Here is a 19,247-nt window from a genome sequence, read left to right on the forward strand (position 1 = left end):
AGAATAAGGAGATGAAGCCCTTTTGCAAGCATCTCAGCTAGTTAGGTATAACCAATCTATGTAAGTACTTTTGTTTACAACTAAGTACTTTTGTTTACAACAATCAAAATAATATTCCAACAGGAATATTTTGCATCCACACTAATGCATATAAAAGGTAACCGTTTTTGGACACGGGACCTGCAGGTAGACCCTACCCCCTGATGGAATACATAGATGACTAAATAAATTCAGATTTTAATGGTAATTTCAGTAAAATTGCTCTGGTTAAGGGCTGCCCCACAGAGGTAAAAAATGTATAGTTAGCGAATGGGGTGCGATGTGTAATGTTTCATTTCATTTCTGGTTAATTTTTAGAAAGTTGACTTGTCACAAATGTCCAGGAACAAAATAATAAAATAATTACATGGAAGAGAACATGGATATTGTGTAAATAGATCTCTTTATTGATAAAAAAGCAAAACTAGGAGTTGTTTACATTTTAATTCATTATTACCAACATAAAAATATATGCAAGGCAAGTCCATCAGTGGACTTTCTAAATTGATCGGAGTTGCTCATATATTGATAAAGACTTCGGCATGTGTTTCAAATAATGAAGAGTTAAGTAATACTTGTAGACAAGACCCATATTTGGTCTTTGCCCAAAGGAATCCCTGAAATGGGATATTCAGGGATTTTAATGTTCTTACCAAATAACTTGTAGAGGTCCCTGAAGATGTGTGACAAAACATCAACAACTTCGCATCGACAAATGTAGGCACGAAAAGGTCCTTCCATAGTATGTGCAGATATTACACTCAAACGTACATTCCATCACCCCAATACGGCGTCCACCATCGATCTTAGAATCAACTCAGTTGGATAAAAACACAGTTCAACTTCAAATTAATTTATTTTGAGAATATGTAGAAAATAGGGGGAATAAGGGGTGAGGTAGGTGAAGATCCTAATTATAAAAGCCCTGCCAATACCAGCAGGTACAGTTGAGGCCGGACGCGATCAGGAGGATGACCAGGAGGGTGACGAAGAGGCCGAACGCCACCACGCTGGCCGCGACAGCCCAGACGAAGGTCCTCTTAGAGAAGTCGATCATGGGTGAGCGCAGGGCCATCCGGACCCGGCGGGCCCTCTGCCGGTCCTGGGGAGGGTAGCGGGCCAGGTTGAAGCTCTCCATGCCCAGGGAGCGCACCAGGCATGCCCGCATGTGACTCAACCGGTCGAAGGTGTGCTTGCCGTGGTAAGAGCCCATGCCGCTCTGACCTGGAGGGAGAGAGAGGTAGAGAGGAGAGAGAGAGAGAGAGAGTCATGGGGGTTAAACAAAAGTTTCGCTTGTTAGTCCAATTGTCCCTTTTCACATACTTTTATGTTCCGACATTTAGTAAAGTCTACTACATTGACCCTGGTACATAACAGTAGCAGACCCATCATTAGTATTATAAGTGAGACCTTGGCTTGTCCCAAGATGACACCTCTGTGAAAAGGGTCTGTTGAAGATGGCATGTAAAAAGCAACATGCTAAATTGTTATGGAACACTGTAAAATTGCTTTTGTGAAAAAAAAAGAACCTCCTTATGTATTTTTGTACAATTTGAATATAACTATATTATTTTTCACAGTTGAGGTGTTTTTTTTTAATCTTCAGGTACCACATACAGTATAGTCTGTCGTGGCTCATTTAAATTCAGTTCCCTGGAAATAGCCATACCAACGCCGCCGAAGGGGAGAGAGCTGAGCGTATAGTGCATCATGACGTCGTTGACCGTGACCCCTCCGCTGGTGGTCTCTTCTATCATTTTCTTTACTGCCTGAGGGAGACAACAGTTTTTTACATGTAACAGGAAACAATAAAAACAAATGTGCAATTGTATTAAATGGGTAAAAATGAAATAACTTTAGTAGTAGTAGTAGTCTGAAGCCAATGAACCACAACCTAACCGTTTTGCAGTTCCATTACAACTGGGCTTTCCTCTTGAAGGCGTGCCTTTAAATTATGAGGCACTTGTCTTGGTTCATTGACACAACACACAAACCTTTATTGCCTATTTAGTTAAAATCAGATTGAATATTCAAACAAATAGAGTTTGTGCATATTTAAAACGACGCAGGGGCCTCTGGCATTTAGGTAACATCTCTCTCCTTTGACGTAAGGACAATAGCATTGTCCGGAGGGGGTGAAACTGTGTTAAAAGTCGCTTTGAGATGGTGACTGTTAGATAAGAGACTGTTGTATGTATATATTAAATAGGTTATTTTTCAACTAATGTGTGCTTTTTTCATTAAGAAGTCTCATCTTTCCCAAAAGCAATATCTCATAAAGGAATCGCCACAACATCAAGATCAGCAATCCAACACTGTGAAATATTGTCCAGTCTTTAGACCAACACTAATCTGAAAGCAATCGGTCCTTATACACAAGACAGCGCTATTTATTGTATTTTTTTATAGCTCTCTATTCCAGCAACAAACAGAAGCCAGGGATGACGTCACCGCAGCCCGCTTGTAGGCGGGTCGGGCTCTCTTTGGCCTGACCTCAGAGATGGTCCATCTCAAACGTGGCTCGGCACAGTTCAGTACGGTTACGCTGGTAGTGGAAACGCAAATCAGCGTGGCACGGTATGGCTCTGAGAAGGCAAAAATATGAATTTAAAAACTCCAGGAGAGCACCTTACCAACTTGTCTGAACAGAAGATGTAGAGTGCCAGCGGCTTCTCCCGCTCGTTGACGAAGCGGATGGCCTCGTCCATGTCGCTCACCGTCACTATGGGGAGCACCGGACCAAAGATCTCCTCCTGCATCATCCGGGAATGGGGGGGCACGTCTTTCAGCACCGTAGGAGCTGGACGAAGAAGGGGGTGAACATAAGTGATCAATGGTCGCTCATGGAAGTCTTATACGCCGACACAAGTGGTTTTATAAAGAACTACTCAAGCGGTCAGCACGTGGTGATTGTCCAACGTACATGGAAACATGTTTTAGAAAAATCTGGTTTAGAAATAATAAAGCTGTAGCTGTGGCTCAACTCCATTGGAAAACATTCATGAAGCTGAAACTCATCATGTGTTTGCCACTTAAAGGTTCAATGAATTCCTTCATATATGGAACCACTTAAATCCTAAATGGTTCTATCTTGGACCCTTTCATACGGTTGTATGTGAAGAACCGTATACAGGGTTCCACAGAGAACCGTATAAGTGCAAGGGAACCCAAAATCATATTTTTATGTTTAAAACGTTTTTTTTTCTTTGTGTCTACTATGATCTTAAACATAGTAGTCAACTCTGTGCCATCTCTCACTATTTTATACCGCACTCTACTACTCAACAGCGTGTAGTAGCTTAAAATAAATATCACAAAATTGGTTGAACCAACTTCTTAAATCAAAATTATGTTCTTCAATTACAATTATCGATCAACAAACTGCCCCCCCACCTTCTTAGAACTCTCAGCCCAAATTACATTCATATCTCAAAGTGTTTGATCTGAAAAAGGCGGTAAGCTTACACTTTAAGGTTAAACAGAATAGTTATAGTAGTAATGATAGTAACTCCATAATGTCGAACAGTAATCACCATAATATTTGCTATATAATATAAGTGTCACAGGCTGCACCGGGGTCCCTTACCAATGTAGCGCTGGGAGGCATCGCTCTGCCCCCCGAGCACTGCCGTGTAGCCCTCCATGAGATTCATCACTCGGTTGAAATGCCTCGGGTTGATAATTCGCCCATAGTCCGCCGAACACTTTGGATCTGCACCATAGAACTCCTAGGATTGGGAATCAACAGTGTTTATAAGCAAATTTGGTTCTTCTAAAACGTAATCAATGCTGTTTCTGTGTCTGATGATGTCGAAGACGGATGGCTGCTATGTGTTGTGTTCCTACCAGCAGGGTCTGTCGAATGCCATCCACCACTTTGCCCTGAATGCTGGCTTCACATAGGATGTAGTCCGGGGCGATGCAGGTCTGACCACAGTTGGTGAACTTGCCCCATGTAATACGCCTGGGGAACATCACACATGTGTCTGTGGCACTTGTTTTTCCAGTGTGAGACGACAAGTTAAAACAATGCATGCGGATTGCATAAGGCAAACACAGACAAATCAACAGGAACCCTTCCAGAGTAGGTTGAAACTCAAATCAATGCATCAATCCAGTAGGTAAGAGAGCTGACTGAGTGTTTTCTGAAGGATTTTTAACCCTAACCCAAACTCCCTTAATTTTAAACCTGCAGGATGTAGCTTTTCTAATGCAGATATTTACCACATCAACAAATAGCTGAACTAGAAAGTTTCTCAAGAATAAAACGTGTCCATCTACGAGGCAATCTATAAGGGAACATTACTCTATATTACAGAATTACAGACTGGTATCTCTTCTTTCATTCCTCTCTAAAACATTGGAACGTGCCGTCGCTAACCAACTGTCCTCCTATCTCTCATCTAACAACCTGCTTGACCCTCACCAATCAGGCTTCAAAAAAGCACACTCCACTGAGACGGCTCTACTCGCCTCCGTGCGGCCAGAGCCTCGCCACTCTCGCCGAACTTGGCATAGCTGAATCTGCCCTTTCCTGGTTCACATCCTACCTGATGAATCGCACTTATCGGGTAACATGGAATAGCTCCTTGTCCAAACCTTGCACGCTTGATACTGGTGTCCCTCAAGGCTCTGTACTGGGGCCTCTTCTGTTTTCCCTCTATACTAGATCTCTGGGCTCTGTAATTACATCCCACGGCTTTTCCTATCTCTGCTATGCTAACGACACTCAGCTATTTCTCTCTTTTCCCTCATCTGACAAAGCCCTGATTGCAACACGCATATCTGAATGTCTGGCAGAAGTCAGCACCTGGACAAATGCCCATCACCTGAGGCCCTCAACAAGACTGAGCTCCTCCTAATACCAGGGAAAGATTGCCCACACATGGACTTACTCGTCACTGTTGAGAACATCACTGTATCTCCTTCTCCAACTGCCAAAAACCTTGGTGTAGTGTTGGACAATCAGTTATGCTGCACCGCAAACATCACTGCGGTGACCCGATCCTGCAGATTTGCACTTTACAACATCCGCAGGATCCGGCCCTTCCTCACAAGGGAAGCAGCTCAGCTTCTAGTCCAATCACTGGTAATCTCCCGCCTCGACTACTCCAACTCGCTCCTGGCTGGACTCCCTGCCTCTGCGATTAAACCCTTGCAGCGCATCCAGAATGTGGCAGCGCGCCTCGTGTTCAACCTACCAAAGTTCTCACATGTAACCCCCTCTTCCGAGACCTCCACTGGCTCCCTGTAATAGCTCTCATCAGATTCAAGAGGATGGTACTGGCATACAAGGCAGTCGATGGAACTGCCCCTGCCTACCTCCAAGCATTAGTAAAGCCACACACCCCAGCTTGATCCCTCCGCTCAACTACCTCAGCTGGACGTCTGGTACCGCCATCGCTAAGACCAAGCAAAGGTCGATCAGCGAAGTCACAACTTTTCTCTGTTTTGGGACCTCAGTGGTGGAACGAGCTGCCTACCAATGTCAGGATCGCAGAGTCGCACTAGCTTCCGCAAAAGACTCAAAACCCACCTGTTCAGGGTTCACCTCGACTCTGCATAGAAACCAATGCACAGCCACCATTGAATGTTGTACGTCCTGGCACTTGTACAGTGCACTTATTCAAGGTACTTAATTGTGTAGCATCTACAGTAGCTGCTATCATTGCTTTACACAGGGAATGGGTTAGCCTAGCGATTGTAATACTTGCACTTGGTTCTATGAACATCTTTACTGTACCGACAGTGGTATATTGTTTCACTTCTTATGACAAATGTACTTATTGTAACAAATGCACTTATTGTAAGTCGCTTTGGATAAAAGCATCTGCTAAATGCCCTAAATGTAAATGTATAAAGCTGTAGCTATAACTCAAGCCACTAGAGGCTGCTATTGGCTAACTTACATAGTGCAGCTTTAAATAAATGTTTCCCCAAACGTCCATACGGTCAGCAGCAGCAAATTACCGGCAGGCGACTCTGAGGTCACAGTCCTTGTCGATGTAGCAGGGGCTCTTCCCTCCCAGCTCCAGGGTGACGGGGGTGAGGTGGCGGGACGCCGCCTCCATCACCAGACGGCCCACCGAGCCGCTCCCGGTGTAGAAGACGTGGTCGAAGCGTTGCTTCAGGAGCTCCTGAGTCTCTGACACGCCCCCAGTCACCACTGGATACAGGTCCTAGTGGGGGGAGGGAACAGAACAAGACGTTTTATGTTGTAAATCTCTTAATTCGTCCTTGCTTTTGACACTCACTATGGAAATTCATGATTAGGGAATAATTTCTAAATCCAAAGTTCATGTAGAGATCAATAGCCATTGATCGTGGTGATCCGAGGGTTTTATTAGGTAGGGCACTAATAACTGATTAATAACTGATAGTATTATCTACATATGCTGGAAAGTTGTATCTACAATGGCAGCAGTGCATGTGCCCACCTGGTCCAGATAACGTGGAAGCAGAGCCCGGAGGAGCAGTGAAGAGCACTCACTGAGCTCTGAGGGCTTCACCACAGCTGCATTGCCTACAGAGAGAGAGAGAGAGAGAGAGAGAGAGAGAGAGAGAGAGAGAGAGAGAGAGAGAGAGAGAGAGAGAGAGAGAGAGAGACAGAAACATAGAAAATGGAGAGAGAGAAAGAGAAACAGAGAGAAACAGAGAGAGAGAGAACGCATCTGGATGAATGGGATGAGGTCATCAAGGGGTGACTGCGAGCGGAGTGGGTAGATGAGGACAGCCACCGTGTGTGCATTTGCTTGCGTCATGGGCAAGAGAAGCCGATGTTTATGCAGACAAAACAAGTTGCACATACTGTACGCGAAAGATGGAGAATACAAACCCCCACCTTACACGTGACAATCAACCCTCAGGAACAGTGCAACCATTGAGGAAACACAGATGAGGGTGAACGATATTTCAGTGTCATACATTGGTTCCAGGTGATAATACCCTATAATATATCTATATCTATAATCATTATAATATGAGCGATATTACAACGCGTCTGTTGGTTTGATATCAGTCATTAAAATGCTTTGTCTCCAAATGCCAAACAATTCCATGCTCTTTACGTGAACAACCCGCACACAATATGAACCACTGCTGACACATTGACGGTACAAAGGAGGCTTCCTACCAGCAGCGATGGCCCCCACCAGGGGCGACAGGGTGAGGGCCCAGGGGTAGTTCCAGGCCCCTATGATCAGCACCACTCCCAGGGGCTCTGGCTGGATGTACACCTCGTCTCTGATGGTGAGCAGGTTCTTCTCTACGGGCCGGGGGGCTGCCCACTCTGCCAACTTGGCGATGGCCAGGCTGATGTCGTTCTCCAGGCCGATGAGCTCCAACAGCGGCGTGTCGTACTGGCTCTACAGGAAACAACCCCCCCAGAGGTTTAGAAAATGGAGACCCTCCCCCCCGCCATCTCTATGCTGTATTGTTACATCCCCATATGTGTTTTGTGACTATGTGGGACCCAGATAGTAATATACATTTTATTTATTATCATACAAATTTACTCATGGGCGACAATTCCAAGATGTTTAACAGTGCATTAAACATAAGACAACAACGACATACTCGTAAAGCACCTCTAGTAAAATATATCTTATACATGATATCAAGATGTAACATCAGCCTAAGGCAGGTTTACCACACACAAGAGAATATAAAAGGCTTTACAGCCTTGTTCCTTAAAACCTTTTTCCAGTGCGACGTGTCTGCTGCTGATCTACCCACCCGGTTGATGTCTTGTTTTAACGCTGTAGCGATCTCGGTCTGCCTCTCTGCGATCATCTTCTGGAGGGCTGTGAGCTGCTGCAGCCTGAACTCCAGCGCCCTGGTCCGGCCGCTGAGGAAGGCCTCCCGGGCCTTCTTCACCGCCTGCCTTTCCATGGTCGACGAGGAGACACCTGCACTACGAGGCAGGTTCTGTGGATGGAGCCATAGTAATAATACATACCTTTGTACCTACAATACAATAAAAGTGTTATGAAGATATATTCCAGTTTTTCTGTTTTATATTGACATGTTAATTGAGGAAATTGCATGGCAATGGAAAAATGCGAATGAATCGTTCATTTAACTATTTTGCATGAATAGCTATTTCCAATCTAAATAGGGAGGGGTAGGGAATACACAGAGTAGAGTAACACGATATGATACATAAGGGCTACGCGGTAATATGCTCTATTAATCCTTTTTATTCTTCTTCTATCAAGTATTACATTGATAGAATAAAAAACAGTGCAAGGTGAATATCGACTTATAGTCCTACGTCAAACACTTTTAAAATGTCGCCTTACTTACCTAGTTACAGATTCAGGCAAAGTATCATATGCCCAATACCTATCCAACACTCGGTCTTTCCGAGACCTCCAACGTGTGACAGGAGTTCAGATGTCACAACAACATGCGTAGTTCGCTTCCATTCCACCAGCATTCAACTAGTCCGGGCTTCATGCAGCGCTCTGCCGGGCTGGCTGGGTGGACTCGGAGTGGGCGTCTCACCGTACAATCAGCGTCTGTTCTGCCCCCAAGTAGCGCTGGTTTCAGTTTACAGGGAGATAAAAGCTGCACAATGCTCAGCCAAGATTATGCATCACTTATCGAGCCCCCCCCACCCTTTATAATAGCCGCCCCTGTTCCAAAACAAACCCCCCACTGGACCTTTAACTTTATATAATTCCACATAAAAATAGCTGTCTTTTCCCTAATATTTGGCAAGAAAGTTAGTCATGACGGTCAGCATTTTACAACTGGTCTATAAGGTAGGCTCCCGAACATAATATCTTAAGAATCATAAAACGTAATAAATGCACCAACCTTGAGATTGTTAATAAGTAGGCATAACCAGGATAGTGGCAATACTCAAATAACTATTGTGTAGGCCCTCTCACAAAAAGCTAAGACATGAACACGTTTTTATTACATGATAACATTTAATCAGAAAATAGGAATTTATTATACATTATATTAATGGAGAGTGAATATATTTATGCAGTTTTACTGACCAGTCTGAACATTTCATTAGCATAGTTAGGACAGGGAGGTACAGTTTAGTGTCAGTTACCTTTGCAACATCTTCAAATGAAATTGTATATTGCCAGGTTAATTAAACGTTAAACGGCAGAATATTTCACAATGAAAAGTATTAATTAAACTACAATTACATCCACTTGAAGGAGGAGGGACTCTTGCTAACCACGAGTCTCCTGAACCAAACGTATGAGGACATTGCATGATGATGTCACCGATGTCCAGAGTGGTGTGTTCGTCCTTGGCACCAATACAGGGTCTAACCAAGGCCTGAAGGACTGTCTGCCTAGTGTTGGGCCAGCTCATCGCAGGAACCGCTGCAGGAAAGAGGTGACGTGAAAAAAACGAAGACTTGAAATAGATTTAGAACATTTTGTAGTGGTCCTTGTGTTACCAGCAATTATCGAAACGGATCTCATTCGGACAACAGTGTAGACGTTGACGAAAAAAAGGTAAATTCCAGACAAAAAACAATAGGCCTATTAAGCAGGCATGAGTGAGGCATGCTGGGTTATCAAAAGGGTGACTGATCACACAGCATTTTGTGGTTAGATGTCCAGGACAACCCAACACATTGTTTGCAAGGGACAATGCCAGTGTTGTGCATTGTGTGCAGCATTGTGGGTGTTGGGAGGTACACTCTTATCTGACTCCAAGTGAAAATGTATTTAAAAGGCCACACAACATCAACAGAGACACAGCCTATTCACTCTGTCTGCCAGGGTTCGGGAATGGGATTTTCATCGCTATGGAAATCACATTGTCAGACTTATTCTATTTTTTAATTTAGAGCTAATTGATGCTCCCCCATTTAGATCGAGTGTGGTTTAATATGTTTGTGCTGGACGAAGGACACTTTTCAAATCAAATGTGTAAACATATTTTAACCGTATATCATGCATGTCATGATCTCTTTATGCAATGTAAACATGCCTTTTATGACCAAAGTTTATTCAATATATTGAAAATGTGCATATGCATTTACTGGCTTTATGCATCTGAGATGATGATTCATAATAACTATTTGTGATCATCATTATGGTTTATAATGATTATTTAGTCATTTTAGGATAGTTTGTAGCTACATCCAATCATCCAAATAGATTAGAACAGACAAAGTTACGCTGGGTCCATCATACTTTACAATTGTTTGTTTGACTTCTTGTACTTCCTTTGAGTGAGTAAAATGCACCCTTGTCTTCTGCGAGGCAGGCCCTTATGAAATCACTTAGCATCGGTTCGGTCGCCAACAGGGCTGAGAAACACATGGCGTGGCTGTGCTGTACCTGCACGATGAAGGCAGCCAAGGCGGTGAACACGGTAAGCATGGCCATGCGGCGCAGCCTGCCCACGTTGATCTGCTTGAGGATGAAGAAGCGAGCCCAGCTCAGCTTCTTGGAGGTGTGCGGTGGGTAGCGCATGCTGTTCACCCCCTCCATGTTCAGCTTCTTGATGAGGCAGCTGCGCATGTGGCTGAGCTGGTTGAAGCTGTGCTGGCCATGGTACCGGCCCATACCGCTGTTGCCTAAATAAATCGATAAAAAAAAGACATTGCAACATTCTTTTATACTGGTGTCGGTTTGTGTACACCAATAATCGGATCATAACTAGATAGAGGAAATGATTTGAACACCCTAGGTCAATTCGGTTACTTGATTCATTCCCAGCGAATTAAGTGATCAACACTCCCAGAGTCATCATTCAATGTACCTCATGCAACAGCTTAATCACATGAGATTCAACTGATTCACAAGTTGAATTAACAAGAGTGTGGTGTTGGCATTTACACATTTACACACTCAAAAGGCAATGGGTGCAAGACAATGGGTGCAAACGGAATTATAACAGTAGCAAACCTGGCATCTCATGATTTAAAGTATGACGACAGATCGACGCATTTCAGTGTTTTCCCAATAATACAATTCTGACATTTTAGAGTCAGAGACATTCAATCCCTTTCACACATACTTCACTGTAGATCGTGGGATAAGCTTTCAGGCTGTGCTGGTGATTTTTACAAGTCACACTTGCAGCGACCTTATGCAAGGTTTCAGTCTTACAACCTTTCACACATGGCATAGATATTAAGGAATGGATGGAGAAAATTGAAAGTCCAACAGGTTGCGGTAATGTAACACTTAAGGATGTCGGTCACTATAAAACTTGCAGACTGAGAGAACTACCATATTTCGGATTTAGCAATTCTTGAAAAAGGAGCTGGTTTGTAAACAAAACAAGCTGCTTTCGTTCACAACAAGGCCATACCGCAGTGATCCGGATATGTTTCTAGGTCATAAGCGTCAAAGTGCCGGTGCCGATTTCCTAGAATATCCATCCCTGTTCCCATTCACACAAGACCCATGCAGGAAAGCCTTGGAAACTTTCCAGAGTATGTCTGCATGTGTGAAGGGTCTATACTGTCTCATAATCAATTGACATTGATAGATCGAAATATCATCTGTTTTTGATGGTAACATGTTTATGCTCGGGGTATCACAGTATACAGCAAATACTAACCGACTCCTCCAAAAGGCAACGCGCTGATGGTAAAGTGAACCAGGCAGTCGTTGGCCAGCACCCCCCCGCTGGAGGTCTCCGCTATCACCCTTTTGATCAGCTAAACGAAGCAAGAAGAGTGACAACACAAGATAAACAAACAATAAAACACAGAAGAATTCTTTGTCACGTTTCTTCATGGATTTGGCCGGTTTGAATAGTCCAGATTAATTGTTGATATTGTCTATGTCGGGATGCAAAGCAGCCACGATTACTTTGTAAAACTCGCCTACTCTCGCACTGAATACGCGCTCTGAAATTGGGCAGTTGGCCAACCATTTACATCCATTACCCGAGTGTCTAGCAACTCCCATAGCTGTCTCTTTGAATTATCCTACCTAGGAAAGTGCATACAACGAGCCCACAAACAAACAAATGCAGTAGTTTGTTTCAATCTAAATCCAAATTATGAATTTGGGCTTTCACTCTCAAACTTGTAATCGAGTCTCTCAAAAGGACATCGGGTTTGTTAAAAAGGGTGGAGACAAAACAGATGCTGACCTTGTTGTCATGGGAGAAGATGTAGAGGGCCAAGGGCTTCTCCCTCTCGTTGATGAACTGGATGGCCTCGTCCACGCCACTCACGGTGATGATGGGCAACACCGGCCCAAAGATCTCCTCCTGCATCACCCTGGACTCCACCCCCACGTCCCGCAAGATGGTGGGAGCTGGGCGGCACGTCATAGAAGATCTTACCAAGCGTAGAACACCAATACTTGGGCTTTTCTAAAAACACAGCCCATCGTAAATCATGCAGATTTACTCATTCATTGTGGTAGCATTTATTATGTATTATCAACAATTTCAAAAACAACGAGAGATATTTACCAATATAATCGTGTGGTCATTGCATTTGAAAGACAAATGCTAATTGGGCTGTTTTATAACTACTGGATCATCATCACTACTGGATTACATCAAATGATGTAAGCTTATCACTAGACTGAGTTGTTATGGATAGTCACCAATATCCAACGCATGTCAGTGTGTTTCTAAGTGATTACACTAATGGCTAAAAACGAGATAACCAAATACCTATATAGCACTCGGTCTCATCACTTTCTCCACCGATAGCAATGGTGTTGCCCTCCATGAGTGCCATGACCCGTTTGAAGTGTCGCTGGTTGACAATGCGGCCATAGTCCTCAAAGGTCTTTGGATCGTCTGTATAAAACTCCTGTGGATTGTGGAAAAGGCTTGGGTTCATTAAAGCTGGCATGAAGTGAGCCAGGGATCATCTGTGGCAAAAGCATTGTTCAAGGCCTAAGAGGCCTAGGTTTATAGTATACTACTTTTATAATGGTTATTTAATTTTGATGCCTTATTGCCTAAAGAATTAAGCTTTTCCTGGCAAAAAATAATACAGGATATAAACATGAACATAAACACATAGCACACAACTACTGATACATTAATTACACAAATAGCTGTAAACACAAGCGCAAAGATGCAGTAGATCTACCAAGACAATGGAGATCATGACAAAAACTGACTACACATGGTTGCGTTAACAACACATCGATTTGAGTGAATAACCTTGATGCACTTCCTCATTTCCTCCACCACTCTGCTCTGGATGCTGGGTTCACACAGGACGTAGTCCGGGGCGATGCAGGTCTGACCACAGTTAACAAATTTCCCCCATGTTATTCGGCTGTAATACAAGAAATCACCAACAACAGACCTTAAAAGGTCTGCGCCATGCATGCCTACTTAAAAAGGTTTGGTAGATAAGTTTTAAGAGCTATTATTTGATTTTAACTTGTTAGGAATGGCAGACATCCTAGCTATTTTTGAGTGAAATGAGCTGTGAAACGATCAGTATTTGGTTCAACTGCACCTGCCTGTGAGAAACTTAGGGGACGTTTACTTGGTTGTTTAGTTCAAAATCTTGTTCTCTTACACACTTTTCTGCTCTCTCTCTCTCATTACAAGTCTCCAATCTTACCTACAGCACCTTGAGTTGTCTTTGCTGAGTAAAAGATGTTGTGATTCAATGTGGGGACTTTGATTGATGTTACCGGCAGGCGACTCTGAGGTCACAGTCCTTGTCGATGTAGCAGGGGCTCTTCCCTCCCAGCTCCAGGGTGACGGGGGTGAGGTGGCGGGACGCCGCCTCCATCACCAGACGGCCCACCGAGCCGCTCCCGGTGTAGAAGACGTGGTCGAAGCGTTGCTTCAGGAGCTCCTGAGTCTCCGACACGCCCCCGGTCACCACTGGATACAGGTCCTAGTGGGGGTGTGTGTGTGTGTGTGTGTGTGTGTGTGTGTGGGGGGGGGGGGGGTGGGGGGGGGGGTTAGCCATTAAGGACCAAAGTGGTGTCCATACATGCAATGAAGATGCATGGCAACGAGCACCGTTTACACTGCATTGAAGGGGTACCTTTAAAACCCATATTCAATTATGAATTGAAATGACATTTAATTGCTGTTGTTAGTGTTAAGGTAGCTTGTTCCTACTCTGTCCAGGTAGAGGGGTAGCAGCTCCTCCATGACCTTTGCAGAGTGAAAACTGACCTCTGATGGCTTTATCACAGCTGCATTACCTGTCATACACAGAAAGAGGGAGTAAGAGAGGTATTAGTAGTACTTAAAGGCGTAGTGCATACGTTATTGATCAAGGAGGAATTGATTTGAAACCTCAGCAAAAATGTATACAAATAAAGAAGTGGATATTATGCTAATAGAGCTTTAATTGAGTGTAACCCTTGAAAACCAAAAAAAAAAAAAAGAATAACACATGGATCATTAATAATGGATGAAATTCATTGTTTCCTGTTAATATTTATGTTTCCAGTCTATTGCTGTTAAGATATATGAAGCCTCTTAACCTTGCACACTCATGAACCCTTTCATGATTTTGATATTATTTTGATTATATTATCTAACATTGTGATGTGTCTGACCCCTTTAGCTGAAGCATTAGTGCAACAACATACTCCTAACCAACCAGCATCCATTTCCTATCCCACCACATAGTTTGATCCACTGAATGTAGTGTAATTAAAACTGAATAGTAAAATAAATAGATTGTCCTTTGATGACTAGTGGACAGTGAGGGCCTCACCAGCGGCGATGGCCCCCACTAGAGGCTGGAGGGTGATGGCCCAGGGGTAGTTCCAGGCCCCTATGATCAGCACCACTCCCAGGGGCTCTGGTTGGATGTACACCTCGTCTGCTATGGTGAGCAGGTTCTTCTCTACGGGCTTCGGGGCTGCCCACTCCGCCAGCCGCTCCATTGCCAGGTTGATCTCTCCCTCCAATGACATCGTCTCGAACAGCTCAGTGCCATTGTCACTCTAGAGGGAGGAAGGAGAGAGGGCCCTAACATGTTATCATGTAGTAAAGTGCAGGTTACCGGTCCTCTATATGTATATATGTATATATGTATATATATATATATATATATGTATATATATATACATATATATATATATGTGAAGCAGACACTTGCACAATGTTTTCATTTTTATCCGCGAAGGGTATTATTTATTCTAATGTTGTAAACCACTGTGTGACTTGTTTCTTTGAAGGTGCTATACATATTTAACTTGACATACATTACAACATTGTTACCCCTGCAGGTTGATATTATGGAAAAATGTGGCCTTAAAAAACAAACAGTGCTACTAGACCAGTACAACATTTACTGGCTTCAGAGATTATTGCAATACATATAATATGATATTTTGGGCATTGTGATGATCTGTAACAGGGGCATTTTCAAACCAATGGAAGGAGCTACATGTAGGCATTTACAAGGTGTGTGAGAAATGTGAATTAGGAATCCTCCCACTCCAATTTTTGTTTTTAATAGGACTCCTTTTATTTAGAGGAATGCTATGTCTTTGGCTAAGGGTTGACAAGTACAGGTTCAGTCAGTAGCTTGACCTCACCAGACCTAGTAGTATGGAACCTCTGGATGCAATTGGATAGCCTTAAAACCAATCAGAGAAAGAAAGAAATGTGACGTAGCACTGAGCGACCGAACATATACCAACCCACATCATGGACAGCCATCTTGGTTGGTTACAAATTGCCTCTACAGAGTCCGCCTGTACAGTTATAATATCTAACCTGGCCCATGAAAGATAAATGGTTGTGATTGGCAAGACTCGGACTAGATATGCTTTATTTCTGTCTAAATGGGAGTGGGGCCAGATGCATCTGCTCGAGCAAATCAAACATAAGTTTGCAGATTCGTCTGGTTCCCAAGCTAATTTAACCTTTTGCCTTAAATGATAAGACTAAGAACCAATCAGGCTTGACCTTTGGAGCTTCTGGTTAAGCAACAGTCCCACTCAGTGGTTGCCATCCCATTTCAGTTTGGCTGAAACTTGCCTAATCCTGATTAAAAGCTAAATCCTTTAGTCTACAAAATGTCAATAATAATGTAAAATGCCTTGTACACAGTTACCAAAGTCCAAACAGAAAAGTTATTTTTGCTTGCATTGTTTGGCAAGAAATCAGTTTTTGTCTTGATCTTAAATGGAGTAAAGAAACCAAACATTGTGCTGGCTTTAATTCTATTTTACAAACGCAGTCCAAGATTGTTAATTGAGCAAGAGAATGCTGTCTTCCTGTTCCATGTCTTCCGACTAGAGAGAATACTTTGGAACCAGGGTGGGCAGAAAAACAATTTGAGCTCAGATATTGGTCCATTTTGATGAAAATGCTCCGTGGGCCTAGTAGCCATCTTTCCCATGAAGTAGGATTTGTTTTTTACCTCCAGAACCAGATCCGCAAAATTAGGCTCTGCCCAGCTCACAGATCTAAATTGAGGTCACATTCTTATTCTGAAGAATGCTGTCAAATGTTCAGGCTGTTTGCAGGGCTACAATACAGTGCAATGTGCCTCTATGCTCAGGAGTGCAGTAATGTATGTCTAATCATTAAGCCGAAATTGAGACGAGTGTGTGACTGCGATTGATGAACTTTAAAGTTATAAAAAATGTTCTCAGTTGTGAATTTTGATTGTCAGAGCACATCATTTTCTACAAATGCATTGCACAGATAATCCCAAAAATGTCAGCACTCTTCTAAAGAAGTGTACTATTTTTAAGCCTTTGGCAATTGTTTAGTGTGTCCTGTGGTTAGGAACATGGCCCACCTTGCACAGATCCTTCTTGAGGGCGTCTGCTATGTCCCTGCGTCTCTCGGTGATGAAGCGGTGCAGACACCTGAGCTGGTGCAGACGGTATTCCAGAGGTTTGCTCTTTCCAGTCTGGAAGGCCTTCCTGGCCCGCTGCACCAGCGACTGCTCTTTGGACATCTGGGGAACAAAGGTGCATCATTGAGCGTTATTATGGTCATATATCATATTATCATTATTTTTATTGTGAACATTCGGTTTTTGTTGGGTTATATATCCTCAATGTTTGCAGCTTGTTGGCTACTCTATAGTGATGGATCATAAAGCATCTGCTATATGATGCACCTGCTTTATGAAGACATGACTTCAGAGGAAAGTTGTTATGATACATATTGAACCTCAATTTCATCCTCATCTTCTCTTGTCCCATTATGGTACTTGCAGGAGTAGTAGGCCTACATGAGTACCAAAGGTAACTGTTCTAAACGTCAAATGCGTTTTTCTTTTAGATTAATTATATTTGACTACACGCTAGCTTGACAGACTAGCTAACGCAATTGTTACACTAGGTGGTGTAAGTAACTTACTGCAATCCTAAAAAAGACATTATCTACGTGTATACATTCACGAATAATTAGCCGACTGCAGTGATTACCTTGATTATTCCGTCCTGTATATTGAAATAATTGAATTGCAATACAGAGCTGTATTGTTTTTGTTCCAAACCAAAACCCAATCCCTGCAAAGTGAGCAGCGTCGCTGTTTGTTTGGATGAGCTCAGGGGGGCGCGTTACTTCCGACTACGTCATTCAAGGGGCGTGGCTAGCTGACCTGACCCCGTCCCACTCTGGACGCCTGAGTCATCCATGAGGCGCGGCTAGCAGACCTGACCCCGTCCCACGCTGGATGAAATGGTGCTTCAGATTGAGCGTTATTGGCAAGAGAGAGAGAGAGAGTCCCACTGGGCTCGCCTTTTCACCTTTTTACACACGTCCTCCAAATATTGTAAATACTGTGTAAGTACAGTGTTTCTTTAATGTATATTTTTAGGAGATAGGCTACCTGACTTTATTTAATAATGTAATATCTGATATGCATATACATTTTTTATTGAATGTTTTACATTTTTACTTATTTATTGTTCACCTGCTTTGGCATTGTACAATCTTGTTTCTCATGCCAATAAAGCATTTTTTATTGAATTTAATTGAGTGAGTCTGGGACTTTCAGTTGTTGCTTTTTTTCCAATCTTCTTCAAAGCAAAATGTTTTATTGTCCTTGCTTTTATACCTGCTATTCTTGTGATGTTATTTATTATCTCGCTCCAGGGACTGTTTATTGGCATACACATGTAAGAGACCGGTAATTGCGTTACTGTTGTCCAGGATAAAGCTACAGTTAATGATCATGTCTAAGCCTGGTGGCTTCCTGTGGCGCGGACGAATTATAACCTGATCATTTGCAACTTCCTTATTAATCAAAATTTTAACTTTTTTTCTACTCTAATGCCTAAAATTGTTATGGACCCACTTCTCTAACGCACCTGCATGCACATTACTGGCATCTAGCGGCGGCCTATGGTATCCCCATAAAATGCTGTAAGGAAAATGCATTTCCTGCAGAAAGTGCTGCAGTGCAAAGTCAGGTTGAAATATTATATGTTTAAAGGCCATGTTGCAGGTAAACCGGACTCAAAATATTTAGGTTTTAAAAGCACTCAAAATATGTATATAATTTATAAAATGTCTCCAAAATAGTGTTAAAGTCCAGTTTTTGGCGTTTTTGGCAGTAACGGGTGTTTTCTAACGCCATTCGGTGATGACGTCACGTTGGGGAGATGTGGTGGAAGGTAGCCTCAGCCTAGTACTAGAACTATGGCGTCTAAGAGGTGGCAAGAACCAGAAGTAACATGTATGATGGCCCACGCCAAAGCCGTATAATTTCGAACCTGTCAGACGTGAGAGGACGAATGAGGAATTGACGAGAACTGATGGCGGTCAAAGCCAATTAAATGCATGGTCAGAGGAGAATGAGCGGAGAGTTGCTATCATTTAGCAACGCAGCAACGAGCACTGGAGCTAGTCAATAAACAGTAGTGCATACAATAACAACACTTTTATTTATTTATTTTACTGTCAGTGAATAGCACCGAATGAAAGTCAACGTTTTCTTTATATCTAGTGACAGCGATTATGTCATTCAAATAAGTATTGGTAATCTTAGTCAGAAGATCTATTAATAGAAGGCATAATGCTATGGGCTAACTTGCCAGTCCCACCTGTGAAATCCCCCCCAGATAATCCCTAATTAAATCTTTCCCCCGACGTAAACAGATTTCCGATTAGTTATCCCAGGTTTTGATGGTAGCCTACTAGCTCCAGTAACAAGATCTTTGCATACTGTTTATTTTTAAGCTTTATTTTACCCAGTGTGCGAAATACCCGTCAATATTTGGGGTCCCCATCTCCCGATTTTTGCGCAATACCAATATACATTTTGCAGTAGGCCTATAACATTAGAATATTTC

The 19,247-nt window shown here is 42.9% G+C and overlaps 1 protein-coding gene across 1 annotated transcript; it reads right to left on the bottom strand.

Moving 5' to 3' along the window:
• Positions 1 to 949: 949 nt before the first annotated feature.
• LOC307073776 (uncharacterized protein) lies at positions 950 to 17,504 on the bottom strand (the record flags this gene model as incomplete). The annotated part of the gene is made up of 19 exons (XM_079733736.1): positions 17,376 to 17,504; positions 16,739 to 16,900; positions 14,696 to 14,927; positions 14,089 to 14,174; positions 13,650 to 13,858; positions 13,165 to 13,282; positions 12,664 to 12,805; positions 12,130 to 12,296; positions 11,590 to 11,689; positions 10,359 to 10,597; positions 7,774 to 7,965; positions 7,172 to 7,403; positions 6,477 to 6,562; positions 6,010 to 6,218; positions 3,886 to 4,003; positions 3,626 to 3,767; positions 2,673 to 2,839; positions 1,709 to 1,808; positions 950 to 1,263 (listed from the first exon to the last, which is right to left on the bottom strand). The coding sequence occupies exons 2-19, from the start codon at positions 16,898 to 16,900 to the stop codon at positions 950 to 952; spliced, it is 3,015 nt and encodes a 1,004-aa protein (XP_079589862.1). The 5' UTR covers positions 17,376 to 17,504.
• Positions 17,505 to 19,247: the final 1,743 nt, after the last annotated feature.

Source organism: Pollachius pollachius, assembly GCF_949987615.1.
Source record: "Pollachius pollachius genome assembly, chromosome: 3".
Lineage (NCBI taxonomy): Eukaryota > Metazoa > Chordata > Actinopteri > Gadiformes > Gadidae > Pollachius > Pollachius pollachius.